Genomic DNA, 16,665 nt, shown 5'->3' with positions numbered 1-16,665 from the left:
CACCAACCAAAAACTACTGCGTAGAATTAATTGGAATTTTTCACACACAAGCCTTGCTATATGAGCTCTCAAAGCATATAAAAATTATACGGCTTAAATGTGAAGTTGGGTGCAAAAGAATACAATTAAATCCTCTGTCGGGAAAAAACGAAATGACTTTCCGAACAACCTTAAACATTAATGTAACATTTTGTATTCTGGCATTTGCTGTATAATCATCGTAAAGTTATCATCATCATCATCCTCATGCAAAAAAATCACCGCAATGTGCACTATCCTATAGATACAGATGCATTCAATGCAACTTTACCAAATAACGTGAGGATTGTATCCCGTCTGGATTGGGTCGCTCAGCCTGCTGTACAAACTCCTGACGAGCTCAATGTGCCCGTACCGTACGTCATAATATGGCACACTGCTACAGAGAATTGTAGCGACCAAGCTACCTGTGTCTTCCACGTGCGTGCAATTCAGACGTTTCACATCGACAGTAGTCACTTGTGGGACATCGCGTACAATTTTTTGGTCGGTGGAGACGGAAACGCTTACGAAGGAAGGGGTTGGACGAAAGAAGGGTCGCACACGCACGGTTACAATAAGAAATCCATAGGGATTGCCTTTATAGGAACATTCATTACGATTAAACCGCCGGAATGGCAAATAAATGCCTGTAAGGTGCTTATAAATATGGGTATAAAACAGGGATACATTTCGAAAAATTACAAACTCCTTGCAGCGAAACAATTAATAGGGACGCAAGCACCCGGAGCCGTTCTATACGAAGAAATTAAAACGTGGCCCCATTGGTCTGCCCTTCCTTGATAACAAACAAAACAGCTCCTGTGTTCCATAGTGCTAATATCCCACAAGGGCAAGGTGAAAAACACAAAATAAAAGGCTGTAATTATACATTAAGGGTTATTGAAACTAAAATAGGTACTGTTATATATAAAAATTTGTGTCTTTTATTTTGTATATATAAACGAATTTTTATATAAATAAATCGGAATAAAGCTAATAGTTTAACAATATTACGAACCATTATTTAATTTTTCTCATTTATTTATCGGAAGATACCCTTAGAAATTAAGAAAATATTTAGATAGCATTGAGTTTTACTAGTCCAACATTTATTTCATTGAAATCTACATACACCTTTCGAAATAATCTGGAATTTTAATTTGGATCGATGTAACTAACGGTGGAGTATCATATCGCTACCATTGTTTATTACTGATGAGTTCGAAAAAGAATACGTACCATCTGGTATTATTTTGTACTAAAATATGCGAAATAATTTAAGCATAAAAAGGCGCTCGTTAAATCATAAGCAGTTGAAAATATTTCCCAAACTTTAAGGGTAGACAATTATGTAAAAAAGTGCGTAGAATCTCGTGGTGCCAACGGTTTTCGAATGCGATGTCGGAAAGGTACATTGCGGCACCTTTTTAGGTAAAATATGCGAAATAATTTAAGCATAAAAAGGCGCTCGTTAAATCATAAGCAGTTGGAAAATATTTCCCAAGCTTTAAGGGTAGACAATTATGTAAAAAAGTGCGTAGAATCTCGTGGTGCCAACGGTTTTCGAATGCGATGTCGGGAAGGTACATTGCGGCACCTTTTTAGGTAAAATATGCGAAATAATTTAAGCATAAAAAGGCGCTCGTTAAATCATAAGCAGTTGAAAAATATTTCCCAAGCTTTAAGGGTAGACAATTATGTAAAAAAGTGCGTAGAATCTCGTGGTGCCAACGGTTTTCGAATGCGATGTCGGGAAGGTACATTGCGGCACCTTTTTAGGTAAAATATGCGAAATAATTTAAGCATAAAAAGGCGCTCGTTAAATCATAAGCAGTTGAAAAATATTTCCCAAGCTTTAAGGGTAGACAATTATGTAAAAAAGTGCGTAGAATCTCGTGGTGCCAACGGTTTTCGAATGCGATGTCGGGAAGGTACATTGCGGCACCTTTTTAGGTAAAATATGCGAAATAATTTAAGCATAAAAAGGCGCTCGTTAAATCATAAGCAGTTGGAAAATATTTCCCAAGCTTTAAGGGTAGACAATTATGTAAAAAAGTGCGTAGAATCTCGTGGTGCCAACGGTTTTCGAATGCGATGTCGGGAAGGTACATTGCGGCACCTTTTTAGGTAAAATATGCGAAATAATTTAAGCATAAAAAGGCGCTCGTTAAATCATAAGCAGTTGGAAAATATTTCCCAAGCTTTAAGGGTAGACAATTATGTAAAAAAGTGCGTAGAATCTCGTGGTGCCAACGGTTTTCGAATGCGATGTCGGGAAGGTACATTGCGGCACCTTTTTAGGTAAAATATGCGAAATAATTTAAGCATAAAAAGGCGCTCGTTAAATCATAAGCAGTTGGAAAATATTTCCCAAGCTTTAAGGGTAGACAATTATGTAAAAAAGTGCGTAGAATCTCGTGGTGCCAACGGTTTTCGAATGCGATGTCGGGAAGGTACATTGCGGCACCTCTTTAGGTAAAATATGCGAAATAATTTAAACATAAAAAGGCGCTTGTTAAATCATAAAGTGTTGGAAAATATTTACTAAACTTTAAGTATTGAAAATTATGTAAAAAAGTGCGAAGAAACTGAAAAAGATTCTCGTTAAATTATAAAAAGTTAGAAAATATTTACTAAGCTTTAAGTATTAGTAATCATGTATAAAAGTGCGTGGAATCTAATTATTGCAACGATTTCCGAGGGCGGTGTCAAATAGGCACTTTCTGGAAGTAAATTTGGTGAAATGTGTAAAATAATTTAAACATAAAAGAAATTGAGGTAAGAGGCGGTTTCATTTAAATGAATAAAAGGCAAGTTCAGTGTAGAATAGCTAATTATTATATATATAAAAAAAAATATGTTATTTGTCCACACAGGGCAAGGTAATGTATGTAGTTAGTATCAGCAATTTTTTTGCTGAAGTGTACGATTGTGTTTCATACCTATTTACAAATAATTCCGTTAAATTTTAATTACTGATTGGTATATATCTATTAAAAAACCATAATGGCCGACATCAGTAACAATGCGACAACAATTGAAAAATAATGATGGCCGACAACTACAACAATTAGAAAAGAATGATGGCCGACAACTACAACAATTAGAAAAGAATGATGGCCGACACTACGTCATAATGGAGCAATAAAAATGGGCGGGGCAGGGGGAATAACTAGTAAAGAATAAATTAATTGTTAATATATAATAAGTTTATTTAAATGATTATACTTAAATTAATGCTTAAGGATATTGCAAGCCTTTGCAGTTGCCATAATAAAAGCAGAAAACGTTATCCATCTAATAATTAAAAAGGTAAACGGATAAGATACTATTCTCTGTAATTAGTGCGTAAAATAGTGGCTGATTATAAAATTTTATAATAACATTTCGCTATTATGTAAGAGGTGGCGACATATGTTGTCATTACATATTAAAAAAGTATTTATTAAGTAAGGCATTGTAAATTTAAATCCCTTTTTTTATTAATACTAACGGCTAATTAATTAAGTCTTTGTTTGCAGCACTGTCTCTTGATTTAGGATGTAGTGTGTTTTATTATACAAAAGTTTGCTCGATGGACAGTTGTTCGATGTAATACCTCAATTTTGGGTTTTGGATAATTTTAAATAAGGTCTTTGGACTGTTTGGATCAAACGTCAAACAAATATGTGCAATATTTATGGATGGCAAGCTAAAAACACGGTTCGTGAAAACTGTAAAGTGAAACATTGTAATTATAGAAAGAATAATGTAAAAGCAAAGAAAAAGATGAATGGAAACCTTATAAGTATTTAAATTCTGTTAATTTAAATGTGTTATTATAACAGTATAAGAAAATAAAAATAGTATAAAATGGTGATAAATCGTGGTGATATAAAACGAAAAAGGAAAGATGACGACAATATCTTATTGGAGGATAGTCCTAAAAGGTAATTTATATAAATGTTATATTTAGCATATTTTAAATAACAAATTTGGAATTTGCTTTTTAAAAATATTTGTATTTAATTTTGTGTAAACGCGATTCTTCTAGTTGCCCACTATGTTGATTGTGTCTTTTTAAATTTCAATTAGGACTAAAGTACATGCACAGAGAAAGTTTGCCCAAGGAACGGTTATCAACACCAGTCCTGTTCTCACCCCAATTAGAGAATTTGATAAACCTGAGAAATCACGACCAGATGTTTTACCAGAACCTCAAGAACTGCTACCTATGAAACGACCTCATACTGAGGACTTTCTAACTTTTCTGTGCTTTCGTGGGACTTCCATGTTACCTCCAAGTTTAAATTTCTTTAGTAATGCTACTATCACAGACTCTTCCTCTGAGCAAGGTGATTCTCCTATTTCCCAGCCTCAAAACCTGCCAATACCATCATGCAGCATCCACAATGCTAAATCAGAATCGGGAAAAGAGAGGCCCTTCATTGCCTTTGGTGTTAGAAAAAGAGCTGATCCAATTTTAATAAGTAAACAAATGGACAAGAAGCGTAGACATGCTCTCGCCCTTCAGGCATTAAGGAGGAAATATCAAGAGCAACGTATGGCAAAAATACGAGCTGTAACTATAAGCCACTTATCTGAAAAGGTAACTAGTAAAAGCCTGGTTCGAACTCGATCAGTTACTAAAAATGAAACTTCGATAAAGAAAAATGTTACTCATAAAACACGCGTCAAAGTTGTTTCTACTAAGGTAACAACTACAAAAACATCGTTGAAAAAGCAACCAATAAATTCTCAAGTCCAGAAGAAACGAATGTGTTTGAGGAGTTTTCGTGGAAGATTCAATCATCAAGAATTACAAGTTAAAGCGAAAAGGAGAAAACCTATTGCAAAAAGTTTTTGTTTAGAATCACCTGAAGAACTGAAAAAAGCAAAGACAACTAGCAAGGGAGATGAAGAATTGAAGAAAATTACAGAAAACAAAAAAGTCATTTCAAAAGAAGATATTTCATCTGAATTCTCCACAGATGATGAAGAACCACTGACAAATAATTCCAGAAAATCGTCTTTACGACCAGTTACCAGAGTTCCTTTACGTATTATTCGAAAACCTGTATGTAAAGCTCCATATGAAGATATAAAGTAAGCTTTATATTTTTATTATCCTTTTATTATTTCCCAACAATAATTAATGCACTTTTTTACAGTACGAAAATAACCAGAAGAAATATGACACCTGTAAGTAAGTCGTTTACAACAAGAAGCCAAGTGCTCAGAAAGCAGAATACCCAACTTACAAAGAAATTAAAATCACCTGTCAAATTATCCAACTATCCTATTCTTCGAAGATGCACTCTACTGCAAACTAAAGAAATTAACAAGAAAACAAGAAAAGCAATGTTAAAGAAAAAACACCAAAACGTTATTGTGAAACAAAGAAGAAATGCAGAAAAAGAAACTAACAACAAAATGCACTGCAGAAAAATTGGAATGGGGACACGAAGAACAAAAGTAGAAACTGAAGAAATTAAACCAAGAACTATTAAAAAAGAAAATGACTCTAAAACTGAAAAAGAAGAAATCCAAATAAAGTCGTCTTCTATTTTAAAGAAATCAGTAAAATTGGAAAACAATAATAGTACAATCAAAGATGAAGAAAAAGATAAAATTAAGAAAACTGAAGAAAAAAACAGAAAGTCTATTAAAATAGAGAGTCCAGAAGATAAGGAATTCAAAAAATCCATCAGTGATCAAAAAGAACAAGAAATTAATAATAAAAAAAGCAAAACGTTTAATAACACTGACAATAAGAAGAATCAGACATTAAAAAAGCAAGAACCTGAGACCAAAATAAATACTAGAACATCTACTCAAAAAGCAGAAAGAAACAAAGCACAAAATGAAGAACAAAAAAAGTCTCCAAAAGAAAAAGTGGCAATAGAAGAGTCAAAAGTGACTCCAAGACCTTCTAGAAAAACAAAAGAAGCTGCTGCAATTTACATGGAAATTCTAGGACGCAAGTTGGTCAGTGAAGGAAATATTGATGAAGACAATATTTCCATCGACAGTTTTCCAGAGTTACCCAATGTGCGCAGAACAGAACAAAGAGAAAATGAATTAAAAGCAAAAGCAAAAACTAAAACTTCAGATTTAAAGAAAGCCTCGCCAGAAAAAACTGCAAATGAACTTGCAAAGGAACGTACAAAAGATTCCACTAAGAATGAAAATGTAATTGATTCAAAAAAAGAAAAGAGTTCTGAGAAGAAATCAAAGAACAATTTTTCAGGCAGAAAAGGCAAGACAATCAAATGTGATGAAAATAATGAAAAAGTAGAAGAAAAGTTTTCAAAGGAAAAGCAAGCAAAAACAGAAAAATGTGTGAAACCATTGATGCCGAAGCCCACACAAAATTCTTCCATAAAGATAGAAGAAGTGGTAAAGCAAGCAATAGAGCTCCTCTCCGTAAATAAACAAAAAATCACTGACTCTGATACAGGTAGATTAGCAAAAAGCCCATCGTCAGATCTTTCAGCAGAAAAAATTAAAATATTAAACGAGAAAAAAGCTGAATTGGGAATGAAAATTTCCAAAAATGAATCTTTAAGTGAATCCGATGAACCTGAAATTTCACAAAAATCTAAGCAATTAAAACGAAAACGGTCAATAAAAAATCGATCTCAATCTAATGTTATCAAAGATGAATTAGAAAATTCCTCAGATTCAGAATTTGACGTTAAATTATCTACTAACAAAATGCGTGATTTTCCATTAAACGCACCCAAAATGGAACATAGCTTCAGTGACTCTGATGAGGAACCATTATCAAAGTTAACACAAGTTAAATTAGCTGCTTCAAAGGACCTTAAAAAGTCATCAAATAAAAACATTGAAAATGCAGACAATAAAGTATCAATGGAGAGCAAATCACCTGTTTTGGAAACTAAAAAAGAAACAAGAATTTCAAAGTATAATCCCAAAAGAGATTCTAGTCAAAGAAATCCAAAGAAAAAGGCTGAAAATCAAGAAAGACCCGCATATTCTAAGCCCAAACGAGAATGTACAAAAAGGCCCTCCAATTATCTTACTATGTTTTCATCTTCTGATGATGATGATAAATATTTCCACGGTTTTGTGAAAATTGAAAATTCTAAACAACATAAACAAGAAAGAAAGAATACCCATATAGTTCAGTCAGCTGATCTTCTTTGTAAAGATGTTGATAAAAGGTTTGGAAAAGGAAAAGTGAACATGTCTACAGAACAAATAGAAAAATGGCTTAAAGAAAGTGCATTGGCAGGTAGTAACATGAAAAAAGAAGAAGAGGAAGAAAATTTGGTGAAATACGAGGATAAAATTCCAACTGAGACGTCATTAAATACAGAGTTTCACAAGAATGTTAATATAACAGTCTTAAAGACGGTTCTTCTTCCTGAGACTGAAATATCTAAAGTAGATACTACACTAGTTCCCGATATTAAAATTCCCGAAATATTAAAATCGCCCCTTGAAAAGAATATTAAGCTCATTAAGACTTCAGAACGCAAGACTATCTTTCGTAAAGAAAAAAAGGAAGACAAACCCAACACTAATGCCTTTTCGCCTGATAATGAAAGCAGCGTTTACGCTTTTGAGGCCGAAACCGAAGATTTAGTAAGCACACCCTTTCGTAGACCGGTACGTAGGCCATCTAGTACGGCTACGTCAAAGTCTGAAGATGAATTTTCAAGGACCGATGATCCTAGAACTATTAACAAATTTCGATTACCACTTGCAATTAGAACAGAAAATATAAAACATCATAGCAAAGAAGTTTCGATTATTTCGTCAGCTGATGAATCCAGCGGCACCTCTCTGGCTCTACAAGTTAATTTAGAATCTTCAGAAACATTCACGGAAGGGATTGACTGTTCTGAAGAACAGAATGGGGGAGAACAACTGTTTTACATTCCCATACAACCTGGAAAGCAGAACGTCATTCAAGGAGTTGCCGTGAAACTAGGCACTGAAGGTCCCAATCAAAAGGTGGTAATGAAAGCAAAACTAGTGACTCAGACACAAACACAACTTCATAAAACAGAAGACAAGGCTAACTCGATGTTTCCACCTTCTTGTCAAAAACCAAAATCATTCGAAGCAAAATCATTTCAAAGATCAAAATCTTCTGATGATGACTTTAAATACAAAGTACCGAGTTCTCCAAGTGCTAGTTCATCATCCAGTACAAAAGTATGTAAACGTACAGTGGCAAAAACTAGAACAAAAACTGCAGAAGTGATTTGTACTCCCACCAAAGTAGTTGACTTCCCAACTACTTCTGATCTACCCCAAGTTGTAGAAGCTCCAGTATTTTATCCAAATGAAAAAGAGTTCCAAGATCCTTTGGAATATATAGAAAAAATAAGGCAAAAAGCTGAAAAGTTCGGCATCTGTCGTATAGTACCTCCAAGTACTTTCAAACCAGAATGTAAAGTTTCTGATGAAATGCGGTTCACTGCATACAACCAGTTGGTTCACAAAATGTTACATCGTTGGGGTCCCAACTTAAAAGAGCTTATGGCCATCAAGAAATATCTTCAGACTCAGAGCATTAATCTTACTCATCCTCCTTGGGTTAGTGTTATTGTTAATAAATAATATATACATATTAAGTAAAAACACTAATATTCACTTTTATTGTAGATCGGTGGAATAGAAATAGATCTGCCCCGATTATATCAAACAGTGCAGTCACTTGGGGGATTGAAAGAAGTCATAGAGAAAAAGAAATGGCCGAAAGTTTCTGAATTAATGAGAATTCCAAAATCAGCTCAAGACAGGGTCACCAAACTAGATGACATCTATTGTAAATATCTTTTACCCTATGACACCTTGTCGCCAGGTATGCACTTAAACTTTATGATTAGAATGTACCTATCAAAATGTGTACCTAGTACTGATATTTAACCACGCCCATTTTTGCAATTAGAAAGTTCCCTTTTCTGTTTAAGACATTTTAATGGTCAGCTAATTCCAGCATATTGTATCGTTAGCTATCTTAATTGCTTCGACTTAAGTTACAATCGAAAAACGTATTTTTTGTCGTTTTCATTCTGTATTATTATATATAGAAGAAATAACGAGTGCTGTCAGCACAGGGTGAAGTAATAAGTAAATGCTGAGGTGTACGATGTGTTGCATACCTACTTACAAACAATTTCTTTAAATTCAATTTTTCAAACAATTTTTATCACAAAGAAAATGATTAAATAAATTGTTAACAAAAGTTAATTTCAACCACTCGAAACAATAGTGCTAACAGTTTCGTGCTCACAATGACTGATAAGGGGGAAGAACTAATAAGGGAGCAATTAATTTGTCAGAAAACAAAAAAGGCGCTTTTAAATAAAGGGTTGAAAGTACACACTGACAATTACCAACTATAAAATTTTTCTAACTGTTAGCATTTTGGTACCTTCAGCTAGCTTAATAAGAAAGAAATTAATTTATTAGAAAATAAATGGACGCTTTCAAATAAAGGGTTGAAAATGTGCCCTGACAATTTCCAACTACAAAATCCTTCTCACTGATAGCCCATAACAATATTAATGCATTTTGATACTTTCAGCTAGTTTAATAAGAGGGAAATTAATTTATTCGAAAATAAAAAAGAGGCTTTTATATAAAGTGTACGATGTGTTGCATACCTACTTACAAATAATTCCTTTAAATTCAATTTTTCAAATAATTTTTAACACAAAGAAAGTGATTAATTAAACCACTTAATACAGTCAAACCCTACTCCTTTAAAAGTAAAACAAATCGCATTTTACACATCTTTTAACGACCAATCAAATGTGGCACAAGTATACAAACCTTCTTATACTAGAAAATTATTATACAGTACATCTTTTTGTAAATAATTTAGCTGAACGTGAAAAGTTATTTGATGAAGTTGAAACGGAATGGGCGAAACGGGAATCGCGGGTGTTGCTTAGAACCCAAGAAAAGCTGGATAATAGTGATAACGCATCTAATCAGTCAGATCCTGAAAGCGACGACGAACTCGATGAGTGTATCGTCAAAGGACGTAATATGGCACTGAATACGTTCTTTAGGATTGCCAGGAACACAATGAGCATGTGGTTTAAAGCCGCAGATCCTTCAGCTCAAGAAGTAATTACATAAGAAATTAAATAATTTGACGTCTTTTTGTTAATCCTCCTTATATTTTGTTACATAGGTTGAACAAGAATTTTGGAAACATGTAAATACAAGGCAGTATCATATCTGTGTCCATTCAGGCTCAATAGACTCTGGAAATTGGGGTTACGGTTTTGCAGTCTCAAAAAATAGCCCATTTGCTCGTCATGCTTGGAATTTAAAGGTTCTGACTAATAACAGTGGTTCAATTCTCCGATCAATGGGACCTGTCATGGGTAAGTTTTTCTGTTTATATGCATGGTTTTTTTCACACTATACAAATTATGGTCGCGTAAAGATAAACACATAATAGTTTACACATATTTTTATTAATTTAATAATTTTTTCTTTATATATATGTTTTTTTAGTGACCTATCTTTTTAACAAGTTTTATGTACTAGTTTATCCCTTTTTCTATTTTAACATAAATTTCTTAATCAGTTTATTAAATTATATCGTTGTGTAAGAAATTTTATTTTGTACTCTTTAATAGGAGTGACTGTACCCACTTTACACGTGGGCATGGTGTTTACCGGTTGTTGCTGGTATCGGGATCCCCATCATCTTCCTTGGATCGAATATTTGCATACCGGGGGCAGTAAAATCTGGTATGGTATCCCAGATTCTATGAGTGACCAATTTCGGACCACTGTAACTAACCTGGTGCCAAACTATTGCCATAACAAGACCATTTGGCTCCCCTCTGATACCGCAATGGTACCGCCAAACATTCTGGTAGAAAATGGTGTGTCACTCTGTAGAACTGTCCAGGAACCCGGACACTACATAGTCGTTTTCCCTAAAGCATTCACATCTAATATTTGCACCGGTTATGTAGTCTCAGAAAGTGTTTATTTCGCTCCCGCCAGCTGGCTTAAAACTGCCCAGAAAGTAAGTGAAATGGTAAATATTATGAAGTAACTTTTACATTTATTGATGACAATTAACAGGTATTTGAACACATGAAGAACAGCTGCGAGCCTTCCATGTTCTCCCTAGACCAGTTAATTCTTAGTATTGCAGCAGATAGTCGATCTCATGTTGATGTTTTGAAGCAAATCGTCCCCAAAATTCAAGATCTTTGCAAGCGTGAAATTACCGAAAGAAAAAAGTTGCAAACTTTGGGTCTTATTAAGCTTGAAAAAGTGCCAAAACCGGAAGCTGTGGGAGCAAGAAGACGAAGAAAAATGCAAAATGAAAGCGGAGATTATGAATGTGAAATTTGTCGAACAAACCTTTTTGTCTCATGGGTATTTATTTTTCATGTTTCACCTTATTTGATCACATATTAATTGTCCTTTTTTGAAGGTTATTGAAAATCAAGAAGACAGTATTTATTGTCTAGAGCATGCCATCGAAAATATTGAAAAAAAGAATATGGACGTTAGCAATTGTAAGCTCATGTTCACATATGATGACGATGAAATAAATGGATTGGTTGAGAAAATAGAAAATAACATAATGAGCAAATTGAACAAGAAATCGGGAGGTAAAACGGCGAGCACCCAAGCGACGCAGTAAGTATTTGCAATCGAAATTTCGAAGTGGCGCTAAGATCTGTGTATTTATAACGTTTGCAATTTATTAACATAAAAAGACACGTAGAAGAATCTATATTTTTGTAGGTTGAGTTTCAAATTTATTTATTGAAAAAGAAAATTAAGTACCAATAGTGATATTAGTTTCTGCTTTTTAAAAAAGAAAATGTTTGCTTGTTTGAATAATAAAAGTGATAAGAAAAAATCGCTTTTGTATCACTTCGTAAGAAAAATCCAATAGATTAATTATTTCATTTATTAATTTAAAATTAAATCTATTCCCTGTGCATTGCAAAATTGTTTAACAGTAACAACTTTATAGAGAGGCCTTAAAATTAATTTGAAATAGCAAGCATAAGGTGAAGAGATAGTTTATCATACTGAAAGATAAGTTATGAAAATATCAACATTTTTTAAATGTATCCCTAAAGCTACAATTTTTAATGAAATTCAAGAATATTATGATTAAAATATTACTTTGAGATTTCTAATAAATTTAAATTTTTATCTGAAATTATTAATATCTAAAAAAAATCTTACAATTTTTATCGCTAAAATTTACAGTACCTAAATAAATTTAAGTATCTCAAATACAAGATTGAAGAAGAACAGCTAATACAGGCATAATTATTTACTAATTATTAACACAAGCAGAACAATAAATACTGATTTTGTTCGTATAACCTTGCAACAAAATGAAATTTAAACTTAACAAAAACGCGATTATCTTTAACTATTGCTACAGTATAAATAAATGCAAAATATCTTTACAAAGCTGAAGGTGTAAAGATAAGTAAAAATAATACTTTCCGTTAACTATTTTTTATTTGATGTAATAAAATCACCCTGATGGGGAAGAAATATTAATCACCTTTCTCGTCGGTGTAAAACGTTAAAAATTACATTCGAATCGCTTCCTCCTTGCTCACTATCACTGTCACTAGTAAGACTAAAACGTTCTATATTGTTGACCAAAGACTCGTTCAATTCGTATCTTTCCAACCCCATTTTATACACCCTATTGGGGTTGTGATATCGAATCATTTTAATTTTATGGATCACATGACTAATTATACCACTAAGACACACTACAAGACCCAATATATTTATGGGGGACAGTACATCACCATTCCATTTCACAGCCGCAATCAACATAAAAATCTCCTAAAAATTAAATCTTCATTTGAAAAAGAAACAAACCTAGTTACTGAAAACATCAGAGCATATTGTAATAAAACATTAATGAAAGATTAAGTTGTTAATTCGCCAGGCTTCAAAGATTATCAATTTATGAGACTGATAAGTACTACTCACTTTAAAAATACCTGCTACAGATAATGTAAGACTAGAGGTGTACATAACAACCATGACTTCGCTCAGTTCCATTAAAAAGGCAATAAATGCCCCCAATAACACTTTACTGGTCACACTTATTAAAACTTCACGATCTGATATGCGAAATACTTGGCAGCTGGATATTAATGAAAGACCTGAAAAAGAATAACTAAATTAGTAAAAAATAAAAAACAGAAATCTACTAAATGAAATAGCCAGGTAAGCATGGGTGGTCTGCCCCCATAGCATAACACTGTAATCACAGTAGAGATAGACACTTGAATGTAATTATATAGTTAAATGATAAGCTCAGTGCAGGATACCAGAAAGGCTGAGTAGGCGCTAAACTATGAAAAAAAAAAAAATAGACTATTAAACTGAAAGTAATTTCAATGAATCATATTAAAAAGCATTTGCATTTGTGTTGCTATAAAGAAAAGTCATTTTGTATGATTAATAATGCAGGACAAGGGCCACAAATAAATATTAGCAAGTCTAATATTTTTTATGCAAAGTTTTACTTCTTGCACTTAATTATACTGACAATAGAGTGAATTTTGCACATGTTAACAAGTAAAATATGTTTGCATTTATTTTAGCTAAAATATTCAACATTTTTCTTTCATTTATTGCTATTACTGTCCAATATTTTATTTCAAATTATTCTCCTTAAACATATCTACAACAGATTGTTTATAAAAATTAATTCAGTAATTAATGATTAAAAAAATGCATATAAAATAAAACATATTTCTTTCACTTGTAAGCCTGTACAATTTTTAGTAATTAAACTTGAGTTGATTAAAATTTTACCTTCTATCCAAACCACAAAAGGAAAAATTGATAAGGCCATCCAAGGTTGCATGTGGTAAATCATATCAATGGGGTTGCTCATTTTGATATGGGACTTTTGCAATAATAACTGCACACAAGTCCATCGGACGCCGCTGGACATGGAGGCAAGAAGTACTAGCACGAATCCAACAATATTAAAGTGGGTTGCTTTATATGTGAACAAAAGTAATCCTGTTGATATCATTACCACTATAAAGCACAAACTCCAAGACTGAAAAAAGCATTTCTTAATCATTTCAGAAACATATAGAACATTAAACAAACCTTTTTCTCCAATTTAAATAGAATAGCAAAGAGAAGAATGAAAATTATAACTGTTGATTTAGTCATAGTATATCTGAAATCATACATTCGTTTATTGTACAAAAATTTATGGAGAATAACTACATTAGTCAAAATCAATGCTGGTTAAACTTTCTAATTTTGCTTTTAGTTGTTAATGATTGTACATAATATGCTTTACAACAAATGCATCATCCAGAGATTATATTTTGAGTAAGACATATGTTGATTAAAAGGAAATAGTTCAAAATATATTTCATTAAAACTCACAAAGAAACTGTGACAAGTTCAAGGCCCCAGTTTGAAAATCCAATATCAATTCCACTGAAGAGTCCTGTAGGAGCAACTGCCACAATATGATCTCTCCAACTTACATGTGCCCGTGGTCTACCACCACAAGTTAAAATAATACGTACAAATGCTGCCAAGAAAAATTTTACAATGAGGTGTATGAAAACCACAGTTAGAGGAAAGTGGAAACTCTAAAATCAAATCTTCAGGCTTACAAAAACAAATAAGAGTAATGCACAAACCTGAAACAGCCATCGTTGGTAAAAAGTTAATCCTATAGAGGGTGCAAAATAGACAGAGATAAGAATAGCAGTTCTTAGAGAATGCCAAAGACAACCAGGTGTTAGGAATTTGCGTTTCATATCTTCTGCCTCTTCTAGATCCTCACCCTGATTATCAACAGCTTGATATTTTATCCTTGAATTTAACATGCTCATTGAAGTGAACTACCACATTCTCGCCTGTTATTGCAAAATATTAGCCGGTATTCAGTTTGTGATCGTGCATTAACTGCCCTGTCGGTATCATTGAACAAATTGCGGAAACAACAAGATAAGAATTATACTGCGTTGGCAAGGTTAAATGCTTTAAACGTCAAAATATTGCTTTTATGAGCATACATGCACAACTGGTTGACAACGTGTAACTGTTTTTTTTTTGTTTATCTCATTGTGGTTAAATGCCAGGTCATTTTAGTCTTATCAACCTCAACATTCAATAAAAAAAGAATTTTCGAAAGGTAAAAGTTTTACAAAGTCAATTTTAGAAGCTTTGGATAAAATAAAGATAATTTTATTATAAGTTTTAAATTTACTAGGATTTAATTTAAACCAGGCTGGTTTGCGAGACTTTAAACACTATAACGTAAACAACCTTGACAATTGACAATAACATAACCTAATTTCAATTCAAACTTCAAACAGGATTTTTTAGAAACAATTTATTTACAAAAACACTTTGAAATGTACATCTAATTGGTTTTGGGGTGTTTATTCCTATGTTGACTTCCTCGAGTACCTCTTGATCGTTTTTGACTATCTTGTATGCTGGTAGCTACCCTAGTTGTATTTGTTGTTTTAACTGATGGGGTAGAATTATTATGAATAACAGTTGTAACAGGAGCTACAGTTGTGCTTTGTGGAAGTGATGACGGTCCTATCCTTCCTGCTCCATTATTCGTTCCATTATTTAAAGGAATGTTTACAGGAATATTGTTAGGCCCCCCACTTGCTGAAGTCATCGCTATCATTTGATTAGGTTCACTCATATTTAGTTGTTCGTTAAAAACCATACAAAATTCACCGATCTTTTGCAAATCACCCCCCTTTGACGTATAAAGAGTTAAACAGTTCCTCCACATCGACACATATCCCTTGGTTAATTTTACTATATCACCAGGAACTAGTAATTGTCCTGCTTCGTCCCAAACACTAGCATTTATACAAGCACTTTGGTCCGCAACTTTAAACGTTCGAACTTCGCGGTTTTCCTTCGTAAGGGTGGGGTGACCGACCTCCAACACAATAAAAATGGCATTTATATTTTTTAAACCCGGACGCATATCTTTGATTTGAACATAATTACTATCCATGTTCATTACTGAGGCTTTATAATTATTTGTAAAATATTTAGATATTCTATAAGGGGCAAACGAAGGTCTTAAGTGTTTATAACCTATACCTTCCTCCCTGAGCGTCAAAAATGAAATGACGCACAAATCTGCACAAATCCTCAACTTCAAGGTTTTGGCCTTTTATCGCGTACTTTTTGTTTCGGTACGTTGGTATTAATGGAATTTCTATAAATAATTACAAAAAGATAACGTTTCTGTATCTTCGTAAACGCCTTATTTTCGGCATTAAAACAATAGTTTACAATAAATATTAAGAAAACACTAATAATTTACAACTAAAATACATTTTTGGCAGGTTATTTTTGCGAGAAAAACATTCATTATAGTGCATTATTAGGGTTGAAATATTTGCTGTATGTTGGGTTGCCTAAATATTATTCCACAATTTGTAGTTCAATATATTATAATAAGAAAAATATAAATTAACATCCCTAACTGCATTTACATGGAACAAATATAATTTAAAAGTAAAAATTTATCATTCTAGATCAATGAAACCTAAATTATAGCTCCGTTATAGTCCTTGTTCTAAATTGTCCCGGCACCTCCACCAAAATTATTTTTTGATAATTGCTAATAATATTTGT

The 16,665-nt window shown here is 33.0% G+C and overlaps 4 protein-coding genes across 6 annotated transcripts in view; 2 read left to right on the top strand and 2 right to left on the bottom strand.

Moving 5' to 3' along the window:
• Positions 1 to 1,031, top strand: part of LOC112904377 (peptidoglycan recognition protein-like) — a 15,943-nt gene extending 14,912 nt beyond the window's left edge. Inside the window, exon 3 of the mRNA XM_025974234.1 lies at positions 284 to 1,031. Coding sequence (XP_025830019.1) covers positions 284 to 822 — 539 coding nt within the window. The 3' untranslated portion in view covers positions 823 to 1,031. The remainder of the gene's footprint in view (positions 1 to 283) is intronic.
• The window catches only part of LOC108742051, a 130,118-nt gene extending 117,966 nt beyond the window's left edge, over positions 1 to 12,152 (top strand). The window contains exons 3-11 of one of the 2 annotated variants that reach the window (XM_025974231.1): positions 3,543 to 3,950; positions 4,096 to 5,106; positions 5,172 to 8,574; positions 8,644 to 8,842; positions 9,869 to 10,116; positions 10,184 to 10,379; positions 10,638 to 11,035; positions 11,095 to 11,394; positions 11,453 to 12,152. In XM_025974231.1, the coding sequence (XP_025830016.1) occupies positions 3,874 to 3,950; positions 4,096 to 5,106; positions 5,172 to 8,574; positions 8,644 to 8,842; positions 9,869 to 10,116; positions 10,184 to 10,379; positions 10,638 to 11,035; positions 11,095 to 11,394; positions 11,453 to 11,665 (6,045 nt within the window). In that variant the 5' untranslated portion in view covers positions 3,543 to 3,873 and the 3' untranslated portion in view covers positions 11,666 to 12,152. Of the gene's footprint in view, positions 1 to 3,448; positions 3,951 to 4,095; positions 5,107 to 5,171; positions 8,575 to 8,643; positions 8,843 to 9,868; positions 10,117 to 10,183; positions 10,380 to 10,637; positions 11,036 to 11,094; positions 11,395 to 11,452 lie in introns of those variants that run through there. The other variant, XM_018477060.2, reaches the window with a different exon arrangement.
• Positions 12,153 to 12,191: 39 nt separating this feature from the next.
• Positions 12,192 to 15,090, bottom strand: LOC108742068 (solute carrier family 35 member C2). Of its 2 annotated transcripts, none has more exons than XM_018477085.2 (6): positions 14,688 to 15,090; positions 14,425 to 14,575; positions 14,137 to 14,209; positions 13,831 to 14,083; positions 12,997 to 13,172; positions 12,192 to 12,846 (listed from the first exon to the last, which is right to left on the bottom strand). In XM_018477085.2, exons 1-6 carry the CDS (start codon positions 14,698 to 14,700, stop codon positions 12,550 to 12,552), a joined length of 963 nt encoding a protein of 320 aa, XP_018332587.1. In that variant the 5' UTR covers positions 14,701 to 15,090; the 3' UTR covers positions 12,192 to 12,549. The 2 variants fall into 2 exon arrangements, with proteins under 2 accessions (XP_018332587.1, XP_018332586.1); XM_018477084.2 differs by having other exon boundaries at positions 12,194 to 12,846; positions 14,425 to 14,636; positions 14,688 to 15,089.
• A 267-nt stretch (positions 15,091 to 15,357) lies between these two features.
• LOC108742069 (SOSS complex subunit B homolog) lies at positions 15,358 to 16,314 on the bottom strand. The gene has a single exon (XM_018477086.2). The coding sequence runs from the start codon at positions 16,040 to 16,042 to the stop codon at positions 15,416 to 15,418; it is 627 nt and encodes a 208-aa protein (XP_018332588.1). The 5' UTR covers positions 16,043 to 16,314; the 3' UTR covers positions 15,358 to 15,415.
• Between the last annotated feature and the right edge of the window lie 351 nt (positions 16,315 to 16,665).

Source organism: Agrilus planipennis, unplaced genomic scaffold (assembly GCF_000699045.2).
Source record: "Agrilus planipennis isolate EAB-ADULT unplaced genomic scaffold, Apla_2.0 scaffold223, whole genome shotgun sequence".
Classification (NCBI taxonomy): domain Eukaryota; kingdom Metazoa; phylum Arthropoda; class Insecta; order Coleoptera; family Buprestidae; genus Agrilus; species Agrilus planipennis.
The sequence above is the reverse complement of the archived record's forward strand: the minus strand, read 5'-3'. Positions and strand labels throughout refer to the sequence as shown.